Source organism: Rhodnius prolixus, unplaced genomic scaffold (genome assembly GCF_049639745.1).
Source record: "Rhodnius prolixus isolate KJV_2025 unplaced genomic scaffold, Rpr scaffold_12, whole genome shotgun sequence".
Classification (NCBI taxonomy): Eukaryota; Metazoa; Arthropoda; class Insecta; order Hemiptera; family Reduviidae; genus Rhodnius; species Rhodnius prolixus.
The window spans coordinates 14,429,874-14,453,877 of NW_027411635.1; the positions used below are offsets into that span (position 1 = coordinate 14,429,874).

Below are 24,004 nucleotides of genomic sequence, written 5' to 3' on the forward strand. Positions count from 1 at the left end.
ATAATGATCATTTTAATTTGGTGTACTTGTATAAATAATTAAGAATAGGACTCATTGTTTTTATATCATATTGCTTATATAATTAAAATCTCTTTCTTTCTTTTTTTTTTTTTTGTATATTTGAAATGTAAGTTGGTTTTTAAATATATATATATTTTTTTTAACAAATTCCCCCTCCCATACTCCACAATTACTTAATTTTTATTCTATCTAGTAATTGTTCCATTTTTTGTTTTATTTTTTAGTTATAAATTGAGTGTGAATGTTGACACATTTGTTTATTTGTATAAAACAAAATAATAAAGATAAAATTGGAAAAAAATCCGTATTAATGTTTTGTTACATATGAAATAGAAAACTGATTTTTTTTTTTTTTTTTTTTTTCTAGGCGGACTTAACAATTCTTAAATTAGGGTATAGTTACGTCCATATTAACAACTACTACCACAAGCCCAGCTTCGAAAAGTAAATATACTACATCATCCCAAGAAATTATTTGCTTATTAATCTGGTTACTTATGGCAACTTTATATGAGACGTTGGTAATGAGGCAGAAGTATTAAAGAAAAGAATAGCTGTTGGAAATAGAGCCTACTTCAGTTTGGGCAGAATTATTAAGAACAGTTAGCTTAGCTGAAGGACAAAAATCCCTAGTATTTACTGAAGTTTTTACTGAAGGCAATGTATCTGAACAAAGCAATGTTTCCTGCGATAAGTACTCTAGAGAATTTTTAGAATAAAAATGAAGAACCGTAAGGTAGAAAAAAAAATTAAGTTTTTTCAAAATTTCCTAGTGAAAATATGGCAGTCTGCACGATACCAGAAGACGAAATGGTCAGGTATATAACTCGTAAGGTCAGGTAGTATAACAGTGGAAGAAAGGCAAAGGGTTAGTTGTTATTTAGCCAAGAATAGGGATCAGTGGTCCACCCGGGTTAAATACGTCGAGGACCATCTTGGCTAGACTTCTCAGTTATGAGGCGCTTATTTCAAGAATTGTCCAAACGACTTAATTTTTTGGAAATAAAGAAAAACGGCGTAACTAAATATTTTAAATAATGTTTTTAAGATTTTTCTCTATAAGAAATTCTTTAATGTCTTAGAAATTTTATAAAAAAGTTTCAGTTCTACTACGGTAATATTTACTAAAAAGAAATTAATTATTTCCTTGGAGAGTAAATGACTCTCAAAACAATACGGTGGGCAAGAACCGTTTTGGTACTTGATGTAAGCACTATTTGACATGGACATGAATAGTTTTGAAAATGTACACAGTCCTATAGAATCAATATGTTATTTGAAAGGGTAAGTTTGAGGAAAACGTAGTCGTTTCTAAAGGCACTTTAGTTTTAAATACATTCCATTTAGGTTTTGGCAAAAATGAAAAATGCCATGATTAATGGAAAATCCATTGAATATGAAATAGTGATAAATTAATCTTCCACTGTTCCAGCACATCAAAACGTTTTCTAATAACAACTCATGACTCATGAATTTTCAATTAAATCCTCTTCCACTTCTTTTCGGACAACTTTAGTAGATTTTATGGCCAGCGAGGTTATCACATGTGTATTAGAACCACATTAGTCTTCCAAATGAATTTATTGTTCGATCTTTCTTTTAATTCTTTGAAAATAGTTGTTCTACTTATTAGGGCAACCGAATTTGAAAACAACCCTATTTATTTTCTTAAATGTTGTGCCTGTATTTAACGTTAAAATGCATTCATTTTATTTGAACATTTTTCACTGAAAAATTCCATTTTAGCAAAGTTTTTCGGCATGGTATCAGGATTTCCTTCAAAGTGCTTTTTCGATATTCTACTACTCTATATGTCTGCAACACCTACTGTTATAAATGGTTAATAATATTTGTTACCAATCTACCCTTAAATTAGCAGCCAAATTGCTTAAATGAAAGCAGTCTTAAAAGTCTATTATTGTTAATTGAAATATTTTCCCAGAAAAATTTACTTAACTGAAAATTTGTAAGAGATGTGCAACCTTAAGCATCTCTCTAACGTGCCACATCATTTCATAGTACTCGTAAAATACGATTAGTTGAAGAGAAACTGCGGGTAAATTACTTGGGAAAACTTTCACGAATTACTTACTCTAAACTTGATATACACACTGTTCAGATATGAACAGAATTTATATTTTTAAAGACTCTGAAAAGATTATCAGTCTGGGGGAAGAGATTGTCAGTACTTTGAGAGATTCGCTTCAGTTTAATTGCCTTTCTAGTATAAGGAAGCGAACAAGGGTGCTTCCTGACATTTTAATCCTAATCACAAACCTTGAAACCTATAGGATTGGATGCACACCTTTACGTTTTGTCCTTAAGAAAATTGTAAGGATAATTCTAAGAAAGTATAGTTTACACCATATTTTTTATTGTTAATAAAATATCCATATTTTCGGGAGGACTTAATCGTTATAAAGTTATACAGCGGTTTTAAAGGCTTCAGCATTCCTTATCCTGGTTCTTATTCGATAGAACGTTTATTTTTCATCAATCTTGGAAAGCGTGAGTGGTAAGTAAATACATTATATGTAGAATGTAACTAATACCAAATCTGCTGTTGGCAGTTTATTTGTTTTCTAAAGTTTATTAGCATTATTACTCTAATATTTATTTAAACTCTTGAGACCTTCACCCAAAATGTTTAGGAAACTTTAACAGAGAATATCATTGCTTCTCCATAAAATCAAAGACAAAATGATGTTGTAAAGAATGTTCTGCCAACAAAGCTGGACTCTGAAGTTAAACCTGTATTGATATTATACATTTATTCACTCTTAGAGAAAAGAAATTTAATACAAATTCGCACCGACTTGCTATTCAGCTTATTGCACCGTAAGCCGTTTTTGTGACTAAAGACGTATTGCATCTTTTATTTAGGTGAAAGAAATTAAGCATTAAAAAAAACTCGATCTGTTTTACAATTGCAAAAGTCGGTAAGAGATTAGCCCAATGGTAAGAGCTTTGAACTCTCTCACGGAGATCTTCGGCTCGGTTTAAGTCCATTGGGTTACCCTTAAATTCTCGTACGGCTTACAGTGGATAGTATCGTCTACAGCGAGAGATACTGTCCGGAGACCGGCAGTGCACCGAGAAGGCGTTATTTTTTTTTTTTTTTTTTTTTTTTTTTTTTTTTTTTTTTTTTTGGCGCATCAACAGCTGAGGTTATTAGCGCCCGGAGCTTTTTCCAGTGCACTGCCGGCCTCCGGACAGTGTTCTCTCGTTACAGACAACACTGTCCATCACCGGACAGTGAGCTGTAAGAAGCTCCTAGGAAGAGAAAATCTAAGGGTCAGCTGCTGGATTCGAACCCGGGACCTCCGCGTGGGAGTCCAGTATGCTAACCTCATAGCTAATCCCTTCCCTGAGAAGGCGTTATTGATCTCGAATTGGCCATAAGGTTTTTACAAAGCTCTCATTTGCTTGGAATCCTTTATTTGTTTGCCCAGGAATGCCGCAAAATAATCCATTATTGGTTTCTCAGCAATTTTAGGGATAGTCACGAACTACCACCGGCCAAAAACTGGTAAAAGAGTTCGTTCGCAAAAAGTAACGGCAGATTTGCTTAACTCAGATCCTGAGAGTAAATAGTGGATCTTCTGTCAGGAAAATACATGAGTCCACTGGGTGTGGCCGTTGCAGGTGTTCTTAGCTAAAGAATAGAAACAGCTTTACGTCCTCTTTCATTGCTCACGCCGGATGCTGCAATGCTTAAGTAGTGTACGACCTATTTATTGGTACTCCAAAAGTAACAGCATGTATTTCAAACTTTTCTAATTTAAAAAACTGGCGTGTAATCGATCAACCTATATCTTGTCTCGAAATAAAGTTTGAGCATCGTCTCTGGTGTAATGGAAAGTGGACTAGCAACTTCGTTTTTGGGATATCCGAGCCTCACAATAACGGCATGACATTATGTTCACTCCCAAATTTCGATACACTATCTAGCCCACCAATATTTTTATTTAATTAATTTAGTTTTTTCTAACAATCTAGAAATAGGTGGGAATTATTTTGAACTAAATGTGCAGGAAGATTAATTTTTATCGAAGTTTGCAAGTAAGATTTAGGTTTTAAATTGTAATTAAGTTTCCAATTCCTCTATTGAAACAATTGCACTGATACAGTGCTGCTATAACTCATGTTCGAATATGTTAATGGAATTAATTATCTTTTTAAAAATAGTGAAGGGGGTTTGGAATTGCTGAATATGATCAACGCGCGAAAACTTTAAAAAACCGCATATAAAAGGTTATGTAGGAATAATTACGAATTTTACATTTAATGCCATAAATTCATGTTCAAATCTTGTAAACGTGGCTTTTTTTTGTCAAAACTTCTGAAGAATGTTTTTATTTCATTGTATATTTTCCTTTTATTTTTAATAAGTTGAAAATCGTGTCCAATGACAGCTACCTTATATAAAATCAAATTTATTTGTTTTGAAACTTAATTACAATTTAAAACCTAAATATTTGGTTTGTAAAATAAAAATAAATAAAATTATTGAAACTTATAACAGAACGTAGAATAAAATGTTTTGTTATCACTACGAGTATTTAGTTTATAATGGGTGCAGGTCAGCTGACCAGTCTTTGGTTCATAGTTCGGAATTTGATTTTTAGTCGAACGCTAATTCTTAAAAATGCCTCAAGTTAATTGCAACCAATTAAGCTTCTAATAATAAACTTAGTTTAGTTACAGTTTTACAGTTTTTAGTATATATTGTTAGAAATATATGAGTATATAAATAAGTAAAAAACTAAATGTTAGTTTTCACTTAAATATATATTCTTGGATTTTCTTCATATTTCCAAATATGGATATGTGAATCTTGGGGAACACTATACGGCTTCAACTTTAGTTAGATGACAACTTCAGTTCTAAGTTGTTGAGAGAATTTTTAAGGTATGTATTTATTAATTTATTTTCAAATTATTAAGTTAAGTAGTTATTATTACTTTTTATAAATATTGTTCAAGACGTATTTATTTTTTAAAACTCTCTGGTCTTAGAAATAATTTATTGTGATTTTAATGCAGGCTTCATTTTTGTCATTTAAGAGTACAAGTTTCTGGTTGTACCTTTGTCACTTTGCTGCCGAACTATTATATTCACTCAACTTGTTACAGTTTTCTTTTAAACTTATAAACTTTAATTTGTGTAATCAATTGTGCTTAGTGAAAACTGGTATGCTAGTCTTAAGTGATTAAGTTGTAAACAATTCCTAGGATTTCGGTTACTTCTATTCAAATAGTAAACTTTTTTTGATTAAAGATTGAGAAGAGAGTTTTCAATAGAAGCTTAAATTTTATCTCTCCCGATAAATATCTTTTCTATCAATGTAAATACTTAATGAAGTAAGACCCATAAATTTGAGATTCCTTAAGGAGGTTATCCGTTTGAATTGCTGCTGTAATGGACCATTTTTTAAATTTCTAATATTCCTTCAAATCGTTATTCCAAAATTATACTTTGAATAGTTTTAGTTTATATACGTGTAGTGTATATAAATGACTGCTAATTATTTTTGATAAATTTTAGTTAGTTGTAAATATTGCTGTAAAAACAAAATGTATTGTTATTGTTTAAGCAGATACTGTAGTCTAGGCAAATAAGCATCTGCCGTAAATCTTTTTAGTCAAATTATACTTTAAAAAAACTGCTCTAGAATTGTGGGATTTTGTCACCAACTTATCATATGTAATTATCACCTACATTTTTCAGTTGTTATTTTGTAAAAAAAAATAAAGAGGTTACATTTGTGGAATAGGTACCTTTGGATCAGCCCCCATGTAGATTGCTGTAGGATGAACTCAGTGATCCGATCAAAGATTCTGCAAATGGACACTTAACAGTTCAAATAAACTATTTAACTAGAATACTGTTTGTTCAGTCTGAAACTATTTTTTGTTATTTATAAAACACCATTTACCTATATTACTGCTCAAGTGAAATTGTATTTTGCAATGTTTTATAAAATAATTCCTATAGGGTTACTCTACCCTTTCTAAACATTCCCACAGTGAACTTGGTTACAGGTATATATAAACGGCATATCGTTAACATTAAAATCGAGCTGTAATGTAAGTAAAACATTAAATTTTCTTATTTCAGAATATCTTGAGAAAGCATTGGAGAGGAGTGTTGGCATAGGAAGTGAATATCTCTGATTGCCAGCTCTCTTTGAGAATCTGCAGGGTTTCATCACCTGGAGGTGCAGTAGGATGAGTGGTCCCACCCAGTGCTAGTGGTGCATAATAGATCTTTTTTAAAATTATAGAAGTGTACCCCGAAAAAAATCCCAAGAAGGAAGATTATTAACTAGGATTTTCTCACATATTTGACATTTACAAATATGTTTATATAGTTAGTTGCAATATGTAATTAGTTCAAATTACTGTTTCAAGCGCTAGTAAGCATAAATTTCCTGACCCGCTAGGATTATTAAATATTTCGATGGCGACACCACAAATTAAAAAGCTGGGAGAGTTCTGTTCAGCATAATAAAGACTGCAAAGATTCAAAGAGCAAATTATTACATTGTTGAACTTCTGACTTCTCTTTATTAATTATGATTTTATGTTGTACATTCGATTAATTTTAATCGTTTACTTTTAGATGTCGTTTCGTGTTGTAAGAAGCAGTAAGTTCCGCCATGTTTATGGAACAGCTCTTAAACGAGAGCAATGTTATGACAACATTAGAGTATCAAAATCATCATGGGATTCTACTTTTTGTGCAGTAAATCCTAAATTCTTGGCTATTATAGTAGAATCAGCAGGAGGAGGAGCATTTATAGTATTGCCACATAACAAGGTATGTAGTTTATTTACAAATTATTTATCTACATCTAACACTCGTATTTTTTTCAATGTTATATTACTGCCTTCAACTCGTTCCATAATTTCGAAAAATGAAATAATAAACTTTCATCTCTTAAAGAGACTTTTACAGGATTCAACCTTTATTTGTTTGTTTATTGTTTTCTTTTAATGAACGATGTCTCGAGTCATTTATCTGATTGTCACAATGCGTTTAACAGCAGAAGAGTGTGGTATTGTTGAAAGAAGCAAAAATATTCTGTATATTGTGCGTTTGTCACTGCGATACTAATTTTAAACAGCTATAACCCTAACTCTTTCACAAAATTCATGGAACTCACATGAGAAAATGAATTTTAAGAAGGTTGAACGAAATCTGCTTTGAGCGCTTTAGACTTCCCAGAATTACCTAATTTATTCAACATTGAAATTCAGTTTGCTCATTTAGACAGAGGATGAATGGCGATATTGCTTTTCACAGATAAATCTCAATTCTGCGTTCAATAACGAGACGAGAAGAAGCATTTGTAAAAGACTAGGAAAAACTTGTTTCCTACTCATTTCCGTCCTCTCTTCTCTGATCTTCCCTTTATTTTGTATCCATTACGTATAAGTATAAACTGGCGTTACACAGTTTAATTTTCAAAACTTAATGTCCTAAAAAACTTAAAGAATCACGGCAACAATTAATAGAAAAAATTAGTCTGAAAATCAGGCAAGAAGATTGGCGTAGAGTACAATTTTCTACTTATAACAAAATATTTGAACACATTAAAGCTTAAACGCAACTAGTATATTGTTTAATGATTTACCTATTACCAAGTTATCAGTAATTAGCCAACTGAGAATGTGTAACCGAAAAATTATAAATATTTATTTAAAAAACAACTGAAACGTATGGGGCACAGAAGTTACACATTTGAAATTGTAACACAGTGAAGGAAGAGAGTTTAGAGAACTTTCTGTTATTGTGCACTATACTCAGCATTGAGGATCGAATAAATTAACAATTATATAAATAGAAGTAGAAGAAAAGTACAAATTTAAATTGTTATGTATAATTAGTAGAAACAGGCAGCAAATTGTTAATATAATCTGCTACTGGGCAGCTGCTCTAAAATTAAGTGCATTTATCATACACGAATAAAAAATAATATAAATAAACTAAAATAAATTTTAAATCAAAGAGGTACACATCAGAATATTTTTTTTAAATTAGAAATAAAAATCAATAAATTATAAGTAGAAAAAATATTGTTTATTTTTTGGTGTTACAAGTCTAATTGATGTAGTTGAGACATTCATTTTTGTGAATTTTTTAAGTTTCTTTTATTTTTAATCATGTTATTTTATTATTGGCTCTACTTAATAAGGAATTATGTAATTATTTTTTATTCAAACTTAAAGTGACATAATTATATTTTTATTTATCTTATATAATATGCCAACTTGAAACTTTAATTGTAAATCTTTGCAACTCCCTCTGTATACCTTTGGTTATAAGATCTGTAAATAAATTAAAAATATTTAAAAAAAAATCCAAAACTTCAATCAATCTTTTAAAAAAAAATTCTTGCAAAGTTAATTATGATAAGTCATTGTTCCTCAATGACTTCTGTCAGTTACCTTTGAATCCCTTGTGAATTTTCCTGGCCAGCTTAAATTCCTAAACTCTCTCGTCAAAATTCACCTGCTGAATGCTTCGACCATTCCGATCTTTCTATCCAAACCACCTTGTTATTCTTTATGTACTACGTAATAAGTTAAAGTTTCTAATTTTAGAGTATTAAAACTTACATTTTAAATGTAATGTAAACGAACCCGCATTAACGAACATATTATTTAATTAGCTACTAAATTTTCAGGTTGGCCGCATAGCCGCTGATCACCCTCTCGTGGGAGGACACAAAGGCCCCGTCTTAGATATTGCTTGGTGTCCGCATAATGACAATGTGATCGCATCAGGATCTGAGGATTGCGTTGTCAAAGTTTGGCAAATACCGGATGGTGGTATATCCAGGTAAACTCATTTCAATTATATTTCTATATTTGCTACAATTTTTATTGTAATAATTACAATAAAAGAAATTTTTGTGCATATTTCACACCAAAACTTTTTTCGACGTATGATACCGGACTTATAATGTAGTCACCTGATTCTACTGTAATGCAGAATTTGCTGATTCAATAGTAATAAAATAAATTAAATTCTCCATAAATACTAGTTCCAAGAAGAATGATTCTATGCTTTTTATTTTTTTCGGAATAGTAAACTGTAAAACGTAACTCCTATTTGCGGGAAACCTTCCAGTTATTTAGGCAAAAATATAAATAAATATTGTTAGAAACCAACACTGGACCTGAATCTTTTTACAGCATAGCAAGATTTCTTTAAAGTGCTGCTATTAGAAGAGCACAGAAAGTCGAGCAATTTTTTTTCTTGCAGTGAGAGCCTCCTGGATTAGCGGCAAAAATTTCAGGCCTGAGAATGATTAAAAAAAAAAAAGTACTGTAGTCTGAAATAGCATTTTCATCGTAGTTGCTAGGAAGCAGAAGGAACAGCACTGCATTGGTCAGCTTTTCAGGAAGAGGTGTAGATTCCTTCTCGAGCTTAATCCAAACAGAAAATTGGAATTAGTGCTCCAATTGTAAATGGTATAATTGATTGATGACAAAATTTTGATAAAATACGATTTTTTTAAAACTATTGACACATAAATTCAATATTTCTTTTTATCTGATCGATCATGGCTGGTATTTTCCCTCGATTATCAGAAAAGGATTTAATATTTTCAATGAAAGAATCTACTAGCCCAGAGTTGGCTAGTAAAAGAACAGAGTAAAATGGTGTTGGATGTTTCTGTTTCTCTTAAGTAAGCAAAATAGTTGGTCTTCCATGCTTTCATGAGGTCGTGTAGTGTTGTTGATAAGTATTTAGTACTCTTAAATAGTAGTATCTGTTTTTCAATCGTTATCCTAAAGTGCTTTAACTTCGTTTCAGGACATTAACGGAACCCGTAGTCGATCTTGTGTATCATCAAAGAAGAGTAGGATTGGTCCTCTGGCATCCAACAGCACTCAACGTCCTTCTGACGTCCGGTATGACTTTTTTGTGATTTAAAATTTTTGATGCATTTTTACAATCTTGGAACATGACCAAACCAGCTTATCTTACTGGTTGCTACGATTTCTTCTGCGAGGTTTGCCTATATTTCCTCCCGATTTATGCATTCCTAACTTGTGCCCTCTTTCTTTCAGTTCTGTTTTCCTTCAGTTTTAAACCTCTATAACTGGGATTTTGGTCTGTCTCAGTTAGAGATTGGATATGCAAGATAACGCTATTTCAAAATTCACCATTAATTATCACAGTTTAAGTTATATAAGTATTAAATAACGATGGATAAATTACCAAAAAAACGTATTTAGGAGACAAAACCATATAACCATTTGGTTGGTAAAAAAATTCAATTTCACTATTTTTCACGGAATCTCAAAATAGACTATACTTGAAATCTAAATTCACACTAAATTACATACTGTTCCTTTTAGTGTATATATATAATAAAAAGCTATAACAATGGACTTAAAAAAGAAAATATTACACGAAAACCTGAGATAACTCAGTTAAAACAAACTGTTTATTATATTGCAATTAAAATTTCAAATGTACCGATTAGTGTAGGCGAGAACCCATTTAAAATATTCGACAAAATATGTAAACATATTTCTTTTGATTTTGATCAAAGTTTCATTCTAAATTGCTATCGTATGAAAGTTATAAATCTCCAATATCCTCCACCGATTGTAGTAAAGTTTGTAAAAAGTAGAGAAAAACTCTTGTTTATGAAGTTTCTTAAAGATAATAAGGTACTTCTACCTACAAAATTGTTTGTAGAAGAGGATTCTGATTTCTCAATTTATATTTCCGAATTTTTGTCACCAGAACTTAATCAGCTGTTCAGAGAAGCCCACGTTCTCAAAAAATCAAATGAATTAAAATTTGTTTGGTGCGAAATGGTCAAATTTTTGTAAGAATTACAGAAAATTCAGCACCTAAAAGAATCAGAGACAAAAGTGATCTGAATGAATGTTTTAAATTAAACCCTTGGAGATCTGAAAAGTCGGATTTCCTCCTTATAAGTGAAGAATCTGACACTTCAGACGCTTCCGAGATGAGTAGAGGGAGTGGTAGAGGAAAACGGAGCAAGCCGCAATCTTCTAGAGACTCGATAGATTCTTTACGTCAACGCGAGAAAAAAAAAGAAGTAGCAAACGTGACCTAGGAGGTTTTCAACTTGCTTTTTGGAACGTCAGTGGATACAATAACATTTTCAAACCAGACAATATTTGTTATTTGAAAATCTGGATATATTAGGGCATCGGCGAAACTTGCCTGACGACTGGCACTTTTCACATCCCACAGTTTTGTAATGAGTTTAGTAAGTTAAATATAGCTGAGAAAATTGAATCAGTTGGTTGACCCTTAGGAGGTATTTTAGTTTTTATTAATAAAAGATCTGTTGAGAATGTGGAAATGGTCAGTTGCTCAAATTCTTAGATTTTCGTTACGTGTGTAATTCGTAATGACCTAATAATTGTAGGAATAGTTTATATAAAACCAAATATAAGTTCAGCTACATTTGAAATGTTTAATGGTTTATCGTTTGAAATGTTCACTAATTATAATGAATGCAAAATAATAATGGCAGATGATCTCAATGCATATCAAATCTGAATAGTTATGTTGAAGATATTTTTATGAATTCTTCTTTTCATGAAACTAGATATAGAATCGTATAATGGAATATTTAACATGTCAATTTGTAATGGTAGGTCTATAGCAGATCGACAAGCTTCTTACACTTCTATCAGTAGAAACGGATGTAGCTTAATTGATCATGTTTGGATAAATTCTCTTTTTCTGGATTCACGATTGGATTTTGAAGTTATAAAAATTTCTGAAATCTCTGATCATTTACCAGTTTTATTAAATGTAAATACTAATCTTCTGACTGTTTCATATAAATTACACGGTAAACAAACCTATTCCTTTTTCATTAAAGAACCTTTATGTATAGAATGCTTTAAAAAGATTGTAGATGAAGCTAATAAAATTTATTTAAATAGTCCCTCAATCAACCAATTAAATGAAAATTTAATACTTTCCATAAATGAGGCGGCAATTGAAAGTTGTGAAAGTAGTATGTAGTAGTATAAAAACTGGTTCATTATTGATTGTTTTAGAGCAAAAAAAGAAGTTAAAAATACATTTGAACTTCGTCAAAAATCGGGTTTTAAGCAGGAGCATGTTTATTAATTTATAGCAGCAAAAAAACAATATAAGAAAACAATCTCCCTTTATAAAACTAATTATTATGAAATAAATAAATTAAAGCTAATGAATTCGAAAATGGTAAGGGTTTTTAGTGTGTCGTTAATAGTTGGAGAAAAAGTCTCTATTTAAAAAATGTCCCATCGACATAGCGACATGGGGATTTTTTTTAGCAAATTCTTATCCTTTGAGCTATACACCAATTAGGCCTCTTATGTCCAATAAACACCCTTTTTTGGATAATGAACTTACCTTGGAAGAACTGTTATTAAGTATAAATCATTCCAAAAATAATAAGTCTCCTGGTAACGAAGTAATAATTGACGAATGTTTTAAGTTACTACCACCGGATTGGATCCATATAGACCTGCAAAGGGCTTTCGATTCCCTATCACACGTAATACTATTGAACAAACTCAAAAAGCTGGTATTTACTGTAAGGTTGTAACTCCGGGTGTCTGAAGGGGTACTGCAAGGAAAAAACCTGAGCCCTTCCTTATTTTTCATTTTTCTATATGATATAGTAACTTTCTTTACGGACCATGGTATGACAGGTATAGCGATTAACGAAAAGGAGGATGTCATCATGCTTCTTTATGCCAAAAGCATGATGCATATGATATAGTACTACTAGGTTATTCTTAAAAAGATGTGCAGTTAAAACAGGCTTGTTTGATAAATATTGCGAAAACAACTTGTTAAAGTCAATGTAGTTAAAAGTAAAATATACCTTTTCATAAATAAAGGTAAATAAGGAAAACAGAAGAAATTTATTTTCAAGAAGAAAGAAATTGAACTGATCAAAGAATTTAGATTCCTTGGTATCATATTTTCATCAAGTGGAAAATTTACTTTGAAGGGCGGCCCTATTGATTCGTATGTTTCAATCTGAAAAAAATGTGTATAATCAGATCTGTGAGGATCCTTACTAATATAAAATCTTGGTATTTTGTATCAACTCACTTGCTAATTGATTTTTTATCAAAATATTACTTTGCTTGTTACAGGATCAGACAATCAAGTGGCCATTTGGAATGTTGGAACTGGTGAAGTTTTAGTGCATATAGATTGTCATCCAGACATAGTTTATAGTGCGTCATGGAATTGGGATGGCTCACAATTGCTCACAACTTGTAAAGATAAGAAGATGAGAATTATTAACCCAAGGACAGGTGCTGTAGAAGAGGTAAAATCTTGAAATAGTGGTAATATTTTACTTCAATGTTTAAAGGTGTGCACGCTCTACCAAAAGTAAAGAAGAAACAAAAAACTGTCTTTAGAGTAGTCAACCTTTCTGCTTGAGGTGGTCCTTTATATGGTGATTTTTAGGTCATTCTGCTGAATAGCAGAATCTGAATAGATAGATCTGTCAAAACTGAAAAAAGAAAATTAACTAGAATCTAGCCAAACGCTATCATAGTTATGCGCTCGTAGAAGCCTTTCTACTAGCGTCAGGGTCAACCCTCAAAATTGCCTATCTTTTAACTAACTTGATTTTAAAAAACATAATTTAAAATATATTGCAATACTCGTATTCTAATTTTTAAAATGAAAGAATAGCCTCTGTATGAATTAGTACATTAAACTCCAAGAAGTACTCTTGTACATACTACAGGGTATTTTAAAAAATGTACTTATTTCGCTTTTCTTGAAACCCATCACTAGGTGAAAACTTGAACAAGAAAATCTGCCTCAGTAGTAGTATGTCCTCTTATCAGTATTTGGAGAAACCAATATATATTTCTTAGAAAGTACTCCAATTTGTTCTATGAAAAAATAGTTATTCATTTGCACAAAATTCACAATTATGTGCATAAATTTTAGTTTAAAGTAACATATTTTAAACTGTTATTTTAGCTTATTTGTAGAATTTTTTTTTTTTTTTTAGATTACATCTTCAAAAAGTAATCTTACATGCTCAGAAACTCAATTTTATTTTCTATGAATTACATTACTGTGATGTTTCGACAGTTAGCCGATACCTTCAACCTTTTTTACATTTTAAACGCCCCGTTAATGTAATTTGCGAAAGTAAAATTAGTTCTGTGACTGTATAGAGGTTATTTCGTGGTAGATATAATCTAGAAATAAATAAGCATTTCATTAAAATGTTTCCATAAATTTCTGCAATTGTTAATAAACTAAGATTTTGTTATAAAGAAAATACTTAAGTTGTAATTTACCATTAATTACTACTTATTACAGGCTCATGTTATCTTCTGTTCAGGAAGCCGTGTGCCATGAGGGCAGTAAAGCAACCCGAGCTGTGTACCTTAAAAGTGGCCTAATCTTTACAACTGGTTTTAGCAAAATATCAGAACGACAATATTCACTTCGAGCACCCGAACATCTAACCGAACCAATTGTAATGGTCGAATTGGATACTAGTAATGGAGTAATGTTCCCCATCTACGATCCAGATACCAATCTTGTCTACTTGTGTGGAAAGGTATTGTATAATTTTACTTTCATGAATGAAAGCATATTTAGCTAGCCGGCCTCTTCAGGTAATAGTGTATTGAAAGAATTCGGTTCGGTGGCCGTAGGTGCGCTTGGAAAGATCCACATCTAGTTTAGGATGAATTCCTTTAAGCACAAGACCATCATCGCTTTGCGGTCCCAATTTAATGGGGAAAACAATTCCAATTTGGTTTGTACTATCCAGAAATTAAAAATGCTGCCAAGGTGGATTTCACAAATTTAATAAAAATTTTTTGATCGCGCGCCTAGAGAAACTTATACGAAGATAGGCATTCCATTTTATGTGACGGACATTTTTTAAATAAATAATAAATGGTGAAATTCACTGCCAGGCGCTTCTATTTATTTTACTAATTTCTTTATTTCTACCTATTTATTTTGATAATTATCATGTATGTAATAATTTTAGTTATGACTAGAACTATACTAGCAGACGCCATTGTTAGTGACGTAGATTCATACGTTTCATAATGGGTTACAAAAATTACTAAACATAAATTTTAAAACTCCGCTCAGTTAAACCATCCTTTGAAGACTCATTATTTGTTAACGTTTAGTACTGCACCTAGTCACTGGATAATTTAGTTCTTGTTACATTCTTGCCATTCGTTTTCTTGCGAAGTTTAAAGGCGGACGATCAGTTGATTTTCTTTTGCAGAGCTAGTTGGCCTGTTTTAATCAAATGGTTTTGTTCGTTCGGATTATCGAAGTAAATTGAGTTAATAGCTGCGGGACTTCTAGTTGTATCCCTCCTATTGGAAGCTGAGGTTTAAGGAAAAGAATTTTCTATTTAATAGGGTTTTTTGTTTTAGACTTTTTTTAGAGCCCATTTCGTAACTGATAGATAAGTTTTTGGACGTTCAGTGCCTTCGATCGAAAAGGTTGTTTACGTGTTGTGTAGTTTTTTTTATGGGGGGGGGGTTACTCCAGGGCCATTAGATAGTGTGGGGCTTGGATCCTCTCCACAGGCCCTGACTAACATAATAAAAGATAAAATAAGGAGATATAAAATAAATAGTCAACAAAAAAGCCAACATTATATATTTTTTTATTAAAATAAATATCTAAATGTTTGATTACATTGATGCAATACTTTACAAAGAAAAAAGGAACATCTCTATGATAGAAATCTCTCCAATGCAATCAGTTAATGGAAAATGATAAAAAATCAATTTTATTTAAGTATTGCACAAAGTCATATAGTCTATTATAAACAAATTCTATTATAAAATAGGAACTCTAGTTGCCTTTTTTTCTCAAATCTTAAATATTACAAATTTAATCACAGCCTAATCACAGATGATTTTACACAGTTGAGTCTCAAAATTTGTGTATGTTCTATTAGACATCGGGTGACATAAGTTATTTTTCCAACATTTTTTTTAAATAGTCGTTGAAAATTGTTGATTAATCATGCTTTTATTAAGTATATTAAAAGCAAGTCTAAAAAAGTCGTTACTTAAACTACTTACAGCCTTGTAATTCTACTCGAAAATAAGAACTTGTTACAATTGTTCTTGATGTCTTAAATATAAATTTGAACATAGCCTAATCACAGAATATTTTACACAGTAGCGTCTCAAATTTTTCTATATTCGATAAGATTTAGAGTGTTTTAAGTTATTTTTCCAACATTTATTTAAATAGTCATGGAAAATTGTTGATTAATCTCGCTTTTGTTTGCACGTCTAAAAAAATTGTTAAGCTATTTCCAGTCTAATATTTTATTATTTGGAAAAACATAAATTTCTTGTAATCGCTGATTAAAAATTGCCATCTCGGTTGGTATATTGGAAAAGTAAAATGAATTAATTACTCTAGTTTTTTGGATATCTAAAACTTTCAATTCATTTCCTGAGGGAAAATAAATTAATTTTGGGTTATTATAATTTACAGAGAACCTGTATTTTCTTGTAGAATTTATTCTATTTCTACTGATTTCAATAGAGTATAAATGTTTCTCTTTTAATAAATCTATAACGTCTAAAGACTTATCGTTTAGCGATACTATCGTCGAACTGTCTGTAAATTTCAAATCCGGTAACGAAGTTGAGTGAAAATGTAAACTGGTTTGATGATGTCGAAAGTTTCTTATATCCCATATTTTAAGACTTTCGGTATTAGTACAAGTTGTTGCTATTATTGGTTCGTTGAATTTTGACCAAGCAATGCTGCTTATATCTAATAATTTGTTGCCAATTATCAGTTCAGTGTCACCTGTTCGTAGATCAAAAATTGGTACATAACCGTTTTTACATGCTACAGCGGTTAAATTGTCATTAAATGGGCTTGTTTCATGTCCAAAAGTAGAACAACGAATTGTCGGTTTTTGATTCTTCATCAAGTTAATTTTTTTAATTAGTTTCAATCTGTTAGTGTCTAAGATAGCTATGTTATTACTACTCCCAGATCCAAGTATGAAATTACCATGTGAGCCCCATGTAAAACATGGTAGGCATAACTTCGAATTTTTGGTAAAAGAAGGTAAAAATCCTTCTGTTGGTTCTAGTGGTCCATTATTTTTCAAGTCATATAGTAAAAAAGAGGACAGGTCTGTGGTTACCAACAACTTATTACAAAATAAATCCGCGAAATGCACTCGTTGAAATTCACCCTTTAATTCTTTCGTGCTGGAGATGGCAAAACTGGAAGAGATTAAATATTCTGTCCTATACATAAATTTTTCTCTTGTGATATGTCCACAACGGAAATCTTCCATAAGATTGATTATATTCCTCATTTTAATTATAATTTAATAAGTTGAAATTCAGTTGCTTAAACAACTTTCTTTTTTTGTTTCAAGTTTTAAAGCTTCTAATCCTTAAATATTAACAACTAGCGAAAGAGAATAAATCTTATCTGAAAAAGAAATGTATATGTATATAATATATATTGTCTAAATATTGTTTTAAATGTAAATGGGGTGTATAAAAAACATTTCTCCAACGAACGAAATTCCTGTGACTTAAAACCTTTCCTCTGATGTTTTTCCCTTCAGATAACCATGACCGTGTTTCGATGTATTAGTAATTTTATAAAAACAGTGTCTTCGAAAGTAAGATTTCCTTGATCAGAGTGAACTGTCCGATTTTAGTTTCAAAAATTGAATAGTTAAATACGATCTTAGACATATCCAGTGGCGATTAAGAAACCTACCTTTAGACAAATTACCTAGAATATAATAACCTACCAGCGTTATCTTGCATTGCTCCATGTCTAATAAGTTTTGTTTTTAGAATAACGCTCGGTTTCTATGACCCTTCAGCTTAAGAGCTCACTTTCTTTGCGGCAGAAAATTTAGTAATTTCACCTAATTGGAAACTGGAACGCAGGACTTGTTTTGAAACCAAACCAAAGGAGTGGATTGACAAGTGATCCAATGACTGACAGAAAGAAAGAACATCATATAACCGCCATTCAAAAAGCTATCTTTTTAAATTAAAGCATTTTTTACAAAGCCAAAAAAAAAAAAATTCTCAATTAAAAACATTTTTTTCAACACCCCACCCATATATTTATTTCAAATATTAAAATTAATTATGTATTAAACGTTTACACATACCTTGTTTCAATAATAGTAAAGTCTTCTTCCACACTACAAGGTTGAAGTGAACAGTTTTTATAGCCGGTTACTATGCTAACTGATCTTATAGGCGCTCTACAAAGACTATAGCGTTTTCGGGAAATTCTAATAAAATATAACAATGCAATTTTATCCCCTCTCCTTTCATGAATTTACCCCTTTTTGCTGCTATTTGTAACTTATCCCATGATATAGTTTTATCTTTTAAATATATAAATTTAAGTGTCTATATTTTAGTTTTAAACTCCATAAGAAAACAAAATTTAAATAAATTGAAATATATTAATATTTTGAAATGAATTATTATTTTTTTTAGTTGTTGTTCATGAAAGTAAATAAATAAACTGGTGTAAATTTAATTTAAATATTGTTTTAAAGCTTCTTATTTTTATATAAAAATATTGCATAGATAATATTTTCACATAAAATTCTAGGCACAAAAAATTCTAAAAGTAAAAAATAAGATCTAACTCAGTCGTTGCGCCAAAAAAAAAGAAGAAGATCTAACTGAAATTTGTTTTTATTTAAACTTACAAACTACATTGTATGTTTTACTTATCAACCAAATGGTATTATTTCTAACAACTAAAATAATTAAAAAAGGTAACAAAATCTTGAAAGTAAAGTTTATTTTTTAATCTTTACAAAATGTAGGAGAGTCTTAAATAAAAGGGTGCTTACATTCGGTTGCTTAAATGAGGGTTTTATATTTGATGAAATAAGGTATGCCTGTAATTAGTGTAATACTAAAAATCAGTTTTGATTTATTTAAGTTGATCCTTTGACTACTAGTAAGTTTATGATTTTTAATTAAATATCTGGCGTGAAATCCTGCATAACTGTAAACACGAATTTCTCTTGCTCCAATAATTACACTTGTAATTGTATTCTTAAACTTTTAAACTAATGTTAAATTTTATTGGTTGTCAAATTAGAGGGGAACGTGATGAAGTTTTGACTACTTAGTCAGAGACCAAGAGGTTTTACTGGCTGAATCTTAAAACTTCACTAACCAGTTTATCAAACAAATTGATTTATGTTTTAGGGAGACAGTGTGATAAGGTATTTTGAAATAACGGCTGAGCCACCATTCGTCCATTACATAAATACTTTTCAAACTCCAGATCCTCAACGTGGGATTGGATGGATGCCAAAAAGAGGATGCGATGTATCGTCCTGTGAAATAGCTAGATTTTATAGACTTAATAATTCTGGACTCTGTCAAGTTATCTCAATGACTGTGCCAAGAAAGGTTCGTAGTAAACTAAATATCTAACCATAATTTTAATTTTAAAGTTTATTAAAGCTCTGACTCTCTCTCTCTCCTAAGCCATTAACATTGTAATTAGCCAAAATGCTCGATAGGTCTACTGTGCCTCACTTCTAAGAAGTCTAAATTCTTACTGCGTTTTATGGTACACCCGCACTTTGTGTTTTGTTTCTAAACTGTTACGATACTGTTTAGAAACTTCAAGATTAGGTCAAGATGAGTGGATCTACATTGAAGTGCTGTTGCAAGAAACTGCTAAGCTTCCGAAATTTCATTAGGATGCCGTATCTTTCTTCACATTTAGGTCAAAAAAATCTTCAGTAGGTAGGTTTGGAAACTCAGCTGAATAAGTTGCATTTGTGTAGATAAACAAAGAAACGTGACAGTAGATTTTTTTTTCTGTAGTGAGAGTACCTTTAGTTTTGGGATCTTGATATTATGGTACAAATAGCATAACTAGGATTTCTAAGTTTTTAACATACCGGTTCATCGCAAGGGCGATATTACATAGGGTCATTTTTCTGAATAACTTAAGGGAGTTATGAGGGATTTGTTTAAGTTTAGTTGTAAATTTTAAGGGTCAGGAATACTGCTGCAGCCGACAAGCACGTCTATTCACAAATCGTAGGTAGAAAACTGAAACTACAGTTTCCACTGACTACATATATCACGGTTCGCCTAGAACGATTTTAATTGAAAAGTTCACCAACATGAAAAATTTTTCTTTCTCCTTATTATTTGGGTCAAAACTAACCAAAATTCACTGAAAACCAAATTGGTTTACGTTGCGGATTTTTTTTTTTTTTAATTTTTTAGGTCAAAAAACGGCTTTTTTTGCATTGTTAAGGAAAAACAATACAGTTTTTTGCAAAACCAATGCATGCATTTTGAAGCTGAGAGAATTTCCGACAGATTGATGTATTTTATAAATGATAAAAATGAAATTTCATTTTAAATTTCATAAATGATAAAAATGAAATTTCATTTTAAATTTCATAAATGATAAAAATGAAATTTCATTTTAAATTTCATAAATGATAAAAATGAAATTTCATTTTAAATTTCATAAATGATAAAAATGAAATTTCATTTTAAATTTCATAAATGATAAAAATGAAATTTCATTTTAAATTTCATAAATGATAAAAATGAAATTTCATTTTAAATTTCATAAATGATAAAAATGAAATTTCATTTTAAATTTCATAAATGATAAAAATGAAATTTCATTTTAAATTTCATAAATGATAAAAATGAAATTTCATTTTAAATTTCATAAATGATAAAAATGAAATTTCATTTTAAATTTCATAAATGATAAAAATGAAATTTCATTTTAAATTTCATAAATGATAAAAATGAAATTTCATTTTTAATAATTGTGAAAAGAGGTAGTTAGATATTTGGATGTTTAATAACAAAGTTTTTAATTTATTTTTTATCATAGAGTGAACTTTTTCAAGAAGATCTTTACCCAGATACAATTGGGGATACGCATGCTTTGACTGCGGACGAATGGATGGGTGGAAGAGATGCTGAACCTTTGTTAGTATCATTAAGAGGTGGCTATGTGCCATCGACGGCTCCAAAATCAGAATTACGACTTACTAAAAAGACGAATGTACTTGACAAAAAAGGGAAGTCCTCTCAAAATGTGGAAGCACTTTCGGTAATTATTTTATTGGTTATTGGATTTGCTTTATTAATAATTTTTCTTTATTCAGAATTAGAACTTAATAGTTTAACAATTATTTATTTATTCTGTTTATTAATTTCTGTAGGGAGATATAGTTAAAGAATTTAAGGAAGAGATTCGTAAATTAAAAGCAATGATAGTTAAACACGAAAATAGGATCAGAGCGTTGGAAGAATTTGTACGCGAACAAAAAAATGAGCAGAATGCTGAGTTGGAAAATAAGGAAGAGAAGGAACAAAAGTTAGATATTCTTTCTACCCAACAAACGCCACCTAACCTACCCTCGGATCTCGGACCAGATGAGGTTTGATAGCAGGTTGTATAGTTCGTATAAATGTTTTACTTTGTGATATAATCAATATAATACTTAATACAAATATTATATTGTACCTACATAGTTTAATGTTGACTACTTGGTTTATGAAGAGATTGGTTTCAGTCAGAAACAGTTAATGAGGGAAGGGTTTGGTGGTTCCCTCATTAAGTTCTTGTCCTGGTTGCGATTTTTCAGGGAAGTTTAAGTAAAAAGGTTTATCTAACAGTAGTGGCGGAGATACTATGGTGCCCCTCTAAATTTCCTAGTCAACATTTTAAATTTATTTGTCAGTTAAATGTTTAATTCTGATTTGAAAAGATTGTAATAATTCCCGCTGTTTTTGACATGTTCCTTTCAAATCAGAAATTAAAAACAATTCTTGTTTAGAAGTGCCTGAAGCGATACTCCTATATTAAAAAAAAAAATTGACATTTGTATTTGAATGAATGATTACTTTTGATGAAAAGTGGAATAATTTTTGACAATTAGAACAAACAAAAACTATTGATTAGTTCGGACTCTTCGTTTTCCGAAGAGAAAGATAGATTTTATCCTGACGAGCTGTCGGACGTGCGATTAGGTAAAATTAGGTAAAATACATATACTGTATTTTGAATGAAAAGTATCCTTTCTAGATAATCTAAAAAGAGTAGGCCTTAAAGGCGACAACGTAGTGCCGAACAAGTCATGCAAAAATCAAAGTTGGAAGTTTTCAACAAATTTTAGTTTAGAACTGTTAGCCGGGAGTCACGTATTTCATTTTTTTCTCCCGTAATTCAGTTTTAAATGGAATGTGAAATGGGTTGTTTGAAGTTTGATTGTTTATAAAACTAGGTCTGGTAACTAAAAGGCATCGAATTGATTCAGATTATAATATCCATAATATATCAAATAATAAATCAAAATAATGCCCATATTTCGAGGAGTTAATGTAAGATCCATTTTTCAACTGTAATGTGAAAAATGCTCAACTATTTACACCCTAGTATAATAATTAAAAGAAATGGGAAGAATTTATTTCGCGTTACATCCAGAAAAAACCTTTGATTAGCGTCTTTCTGTATATGCCTGTCTTGTGACTTACTTTAGTGATGGATATTTTTTTTCTAGTGATTATTATAATTTAATTTCCTTTTATAACTACGTATATACCAAAATTAGCTTCAGATATTTTTTATTTTTACGCAAATTACCAATTTGAAACATAATAATTTTAGTAGACAAATTTGGCGCTAATATCCTCAGCTGTTGATGCGCAAAAAAAAATAAAATAGACAAATTTAAGCAGTTTTTTAACTTTAATTAATATTGATGTATTTGGTTTTGTTCATCACAGGAGTTATGAGGTGTAGGTCACAGCCTTTAGGAAGGTATCATTACAGAGACTAAATCAAGCTTACTCCAGTTTTTTGGGAGTGGGGATAATCTGTGTTGATTCCACTCATAATTATAGTCAAGCTTAGGCCCACCTCCTCAAATTGGGCCACTTATTTTGAAGACATGTCAAGAGTTTTTCATCATGTAATAATATAAAAGGTTAAAGAGAATAAACAAAAAAGTATAATTAATTCAATTTGTAAAAAATTCTAAAAAGCATATTTAAGCTTATCAAACTCATTGATCTGCTTTTATATATATATTTTTTTTATTTTAATTAATTTTTTTTTTAATGAAAAAGTTCTCTTTAATTAAAACTAAAGAGATGTAAACTTTATCACTGAATTTGTGCATAATTTGTTCGTACAAATATTTAATTCAATTATTACAAATTGAATCAACAATTTTGTCCCAAAATATCCTGGTAGTTACCTTAAAAATGGATTATTTTCTCAAAGATAGTCCATTATTTTATTATTCTTATAATATTCAATATTTGTATATATTTTTTGTTTTTTGTTTTTTTTTTTAACTACTATTGAATCCTTGGACAATTATTAGTTAGGCTTTTTTTTTAAAAAAAATAAAAAAAAAATGTACGGAGAAATATAATATCAAAATATTAAAGTAAGCTGTAAAGTCAATCTTTTTTTTTTACATCGTTGTACACAATCGTAAAGTGTCAACAGTAAGAAGCATATTTATGAGGCTTTGCTTCTTATTTTTGGTTTTAGTAAAATATCTTATTTCTACTGTTTCTGATTTAACGCCGACAATGATCATATGATACGTTATAAAGAACCTGTCTGACTTGTTTTTATTTTTAATCAGCAGCGCAAACCGTCGGAAGGACGAGAAAATTTGTGCTCGAAATGTATTTATTTTCCTGCTTTAAGTAGGAATTCGTTATTGGGTTGTTTGTATTCTATTCTCATGCTTCGCCACTAATCGAAAAATGATCTTGAATCAGATTGAACAAATCAGAACTGAGCCAGGTCCGGGCTTGATTGATTTCAGTTAATCGGAGATAATTTTCTTTCAAGACTTCAGTAATACTTTCTAACTGTTCAGCGTAAAGTTAAGAGTGAACTGCTCTTACGC

General features: G+C 30.5%; 1 protein-coding gene across 1 annotated transcript; it reads left to right on the plus strand.

Annotated features, from left to right (window-relative positions):
• Window positions 1-4,586: 4,586 nt before the first annotated feature.
• coro (protein coronin) lies at window positions 4,587-23,017 on the plus strand. Its single transcript, XM_074143583.1, has 10 exons — window positions 4,587-4,932; window positions 6,646-6,843; window positions 8,714-8,868; window positions 9,850-9,947; window positions 13,188-13,366; window positions 14,408-14,629; window positions 19,290-19,496; window positions 20,962-21,183; window positions 21,296-21,526; window positions 22,863-23,017. The coding sequence occupies exons 2-9, from the start codon at window positions 6,646-6,648 to the stop codon at window positions 21,518-21,520; spliced, it is 1,506 nt and encodes a 501-aa protein (XP_073999684.1). The 5' UTR covers window positions 4,587-4,932; the 3' UTR covers window positions 21,521-21,526; window positions 22,863-23,017.
• The last annotated feature ends 987 nt before the right edge of the window (window positions 23,018-24,004 follow it).

Bases quoted from the DNA above. Each gene is read 5' to 3' on its own strand.
- coro (XM_074143583.1), top strand. From the start codon at position 6,646: ATGTCGTTTCGTGTTGTAAGAAGCAGTAAGTTCCGCCATGTTTATGGA. The intron at 6,844-8,713 runs GTATGTAGTTTA...CTAAATTTTCAG, and splicing joins TAGTATTGCCACATAACAAG to GTTGGCCGCATAGCCGCTGA. The intron at 19,497-20,961 runs GTTCGTAGTAAA...TTTTTATCATAG, and splicing joins CAATGACTGTGCCAAGAAAG to AGTGAACTTTTTCAAGAAGA.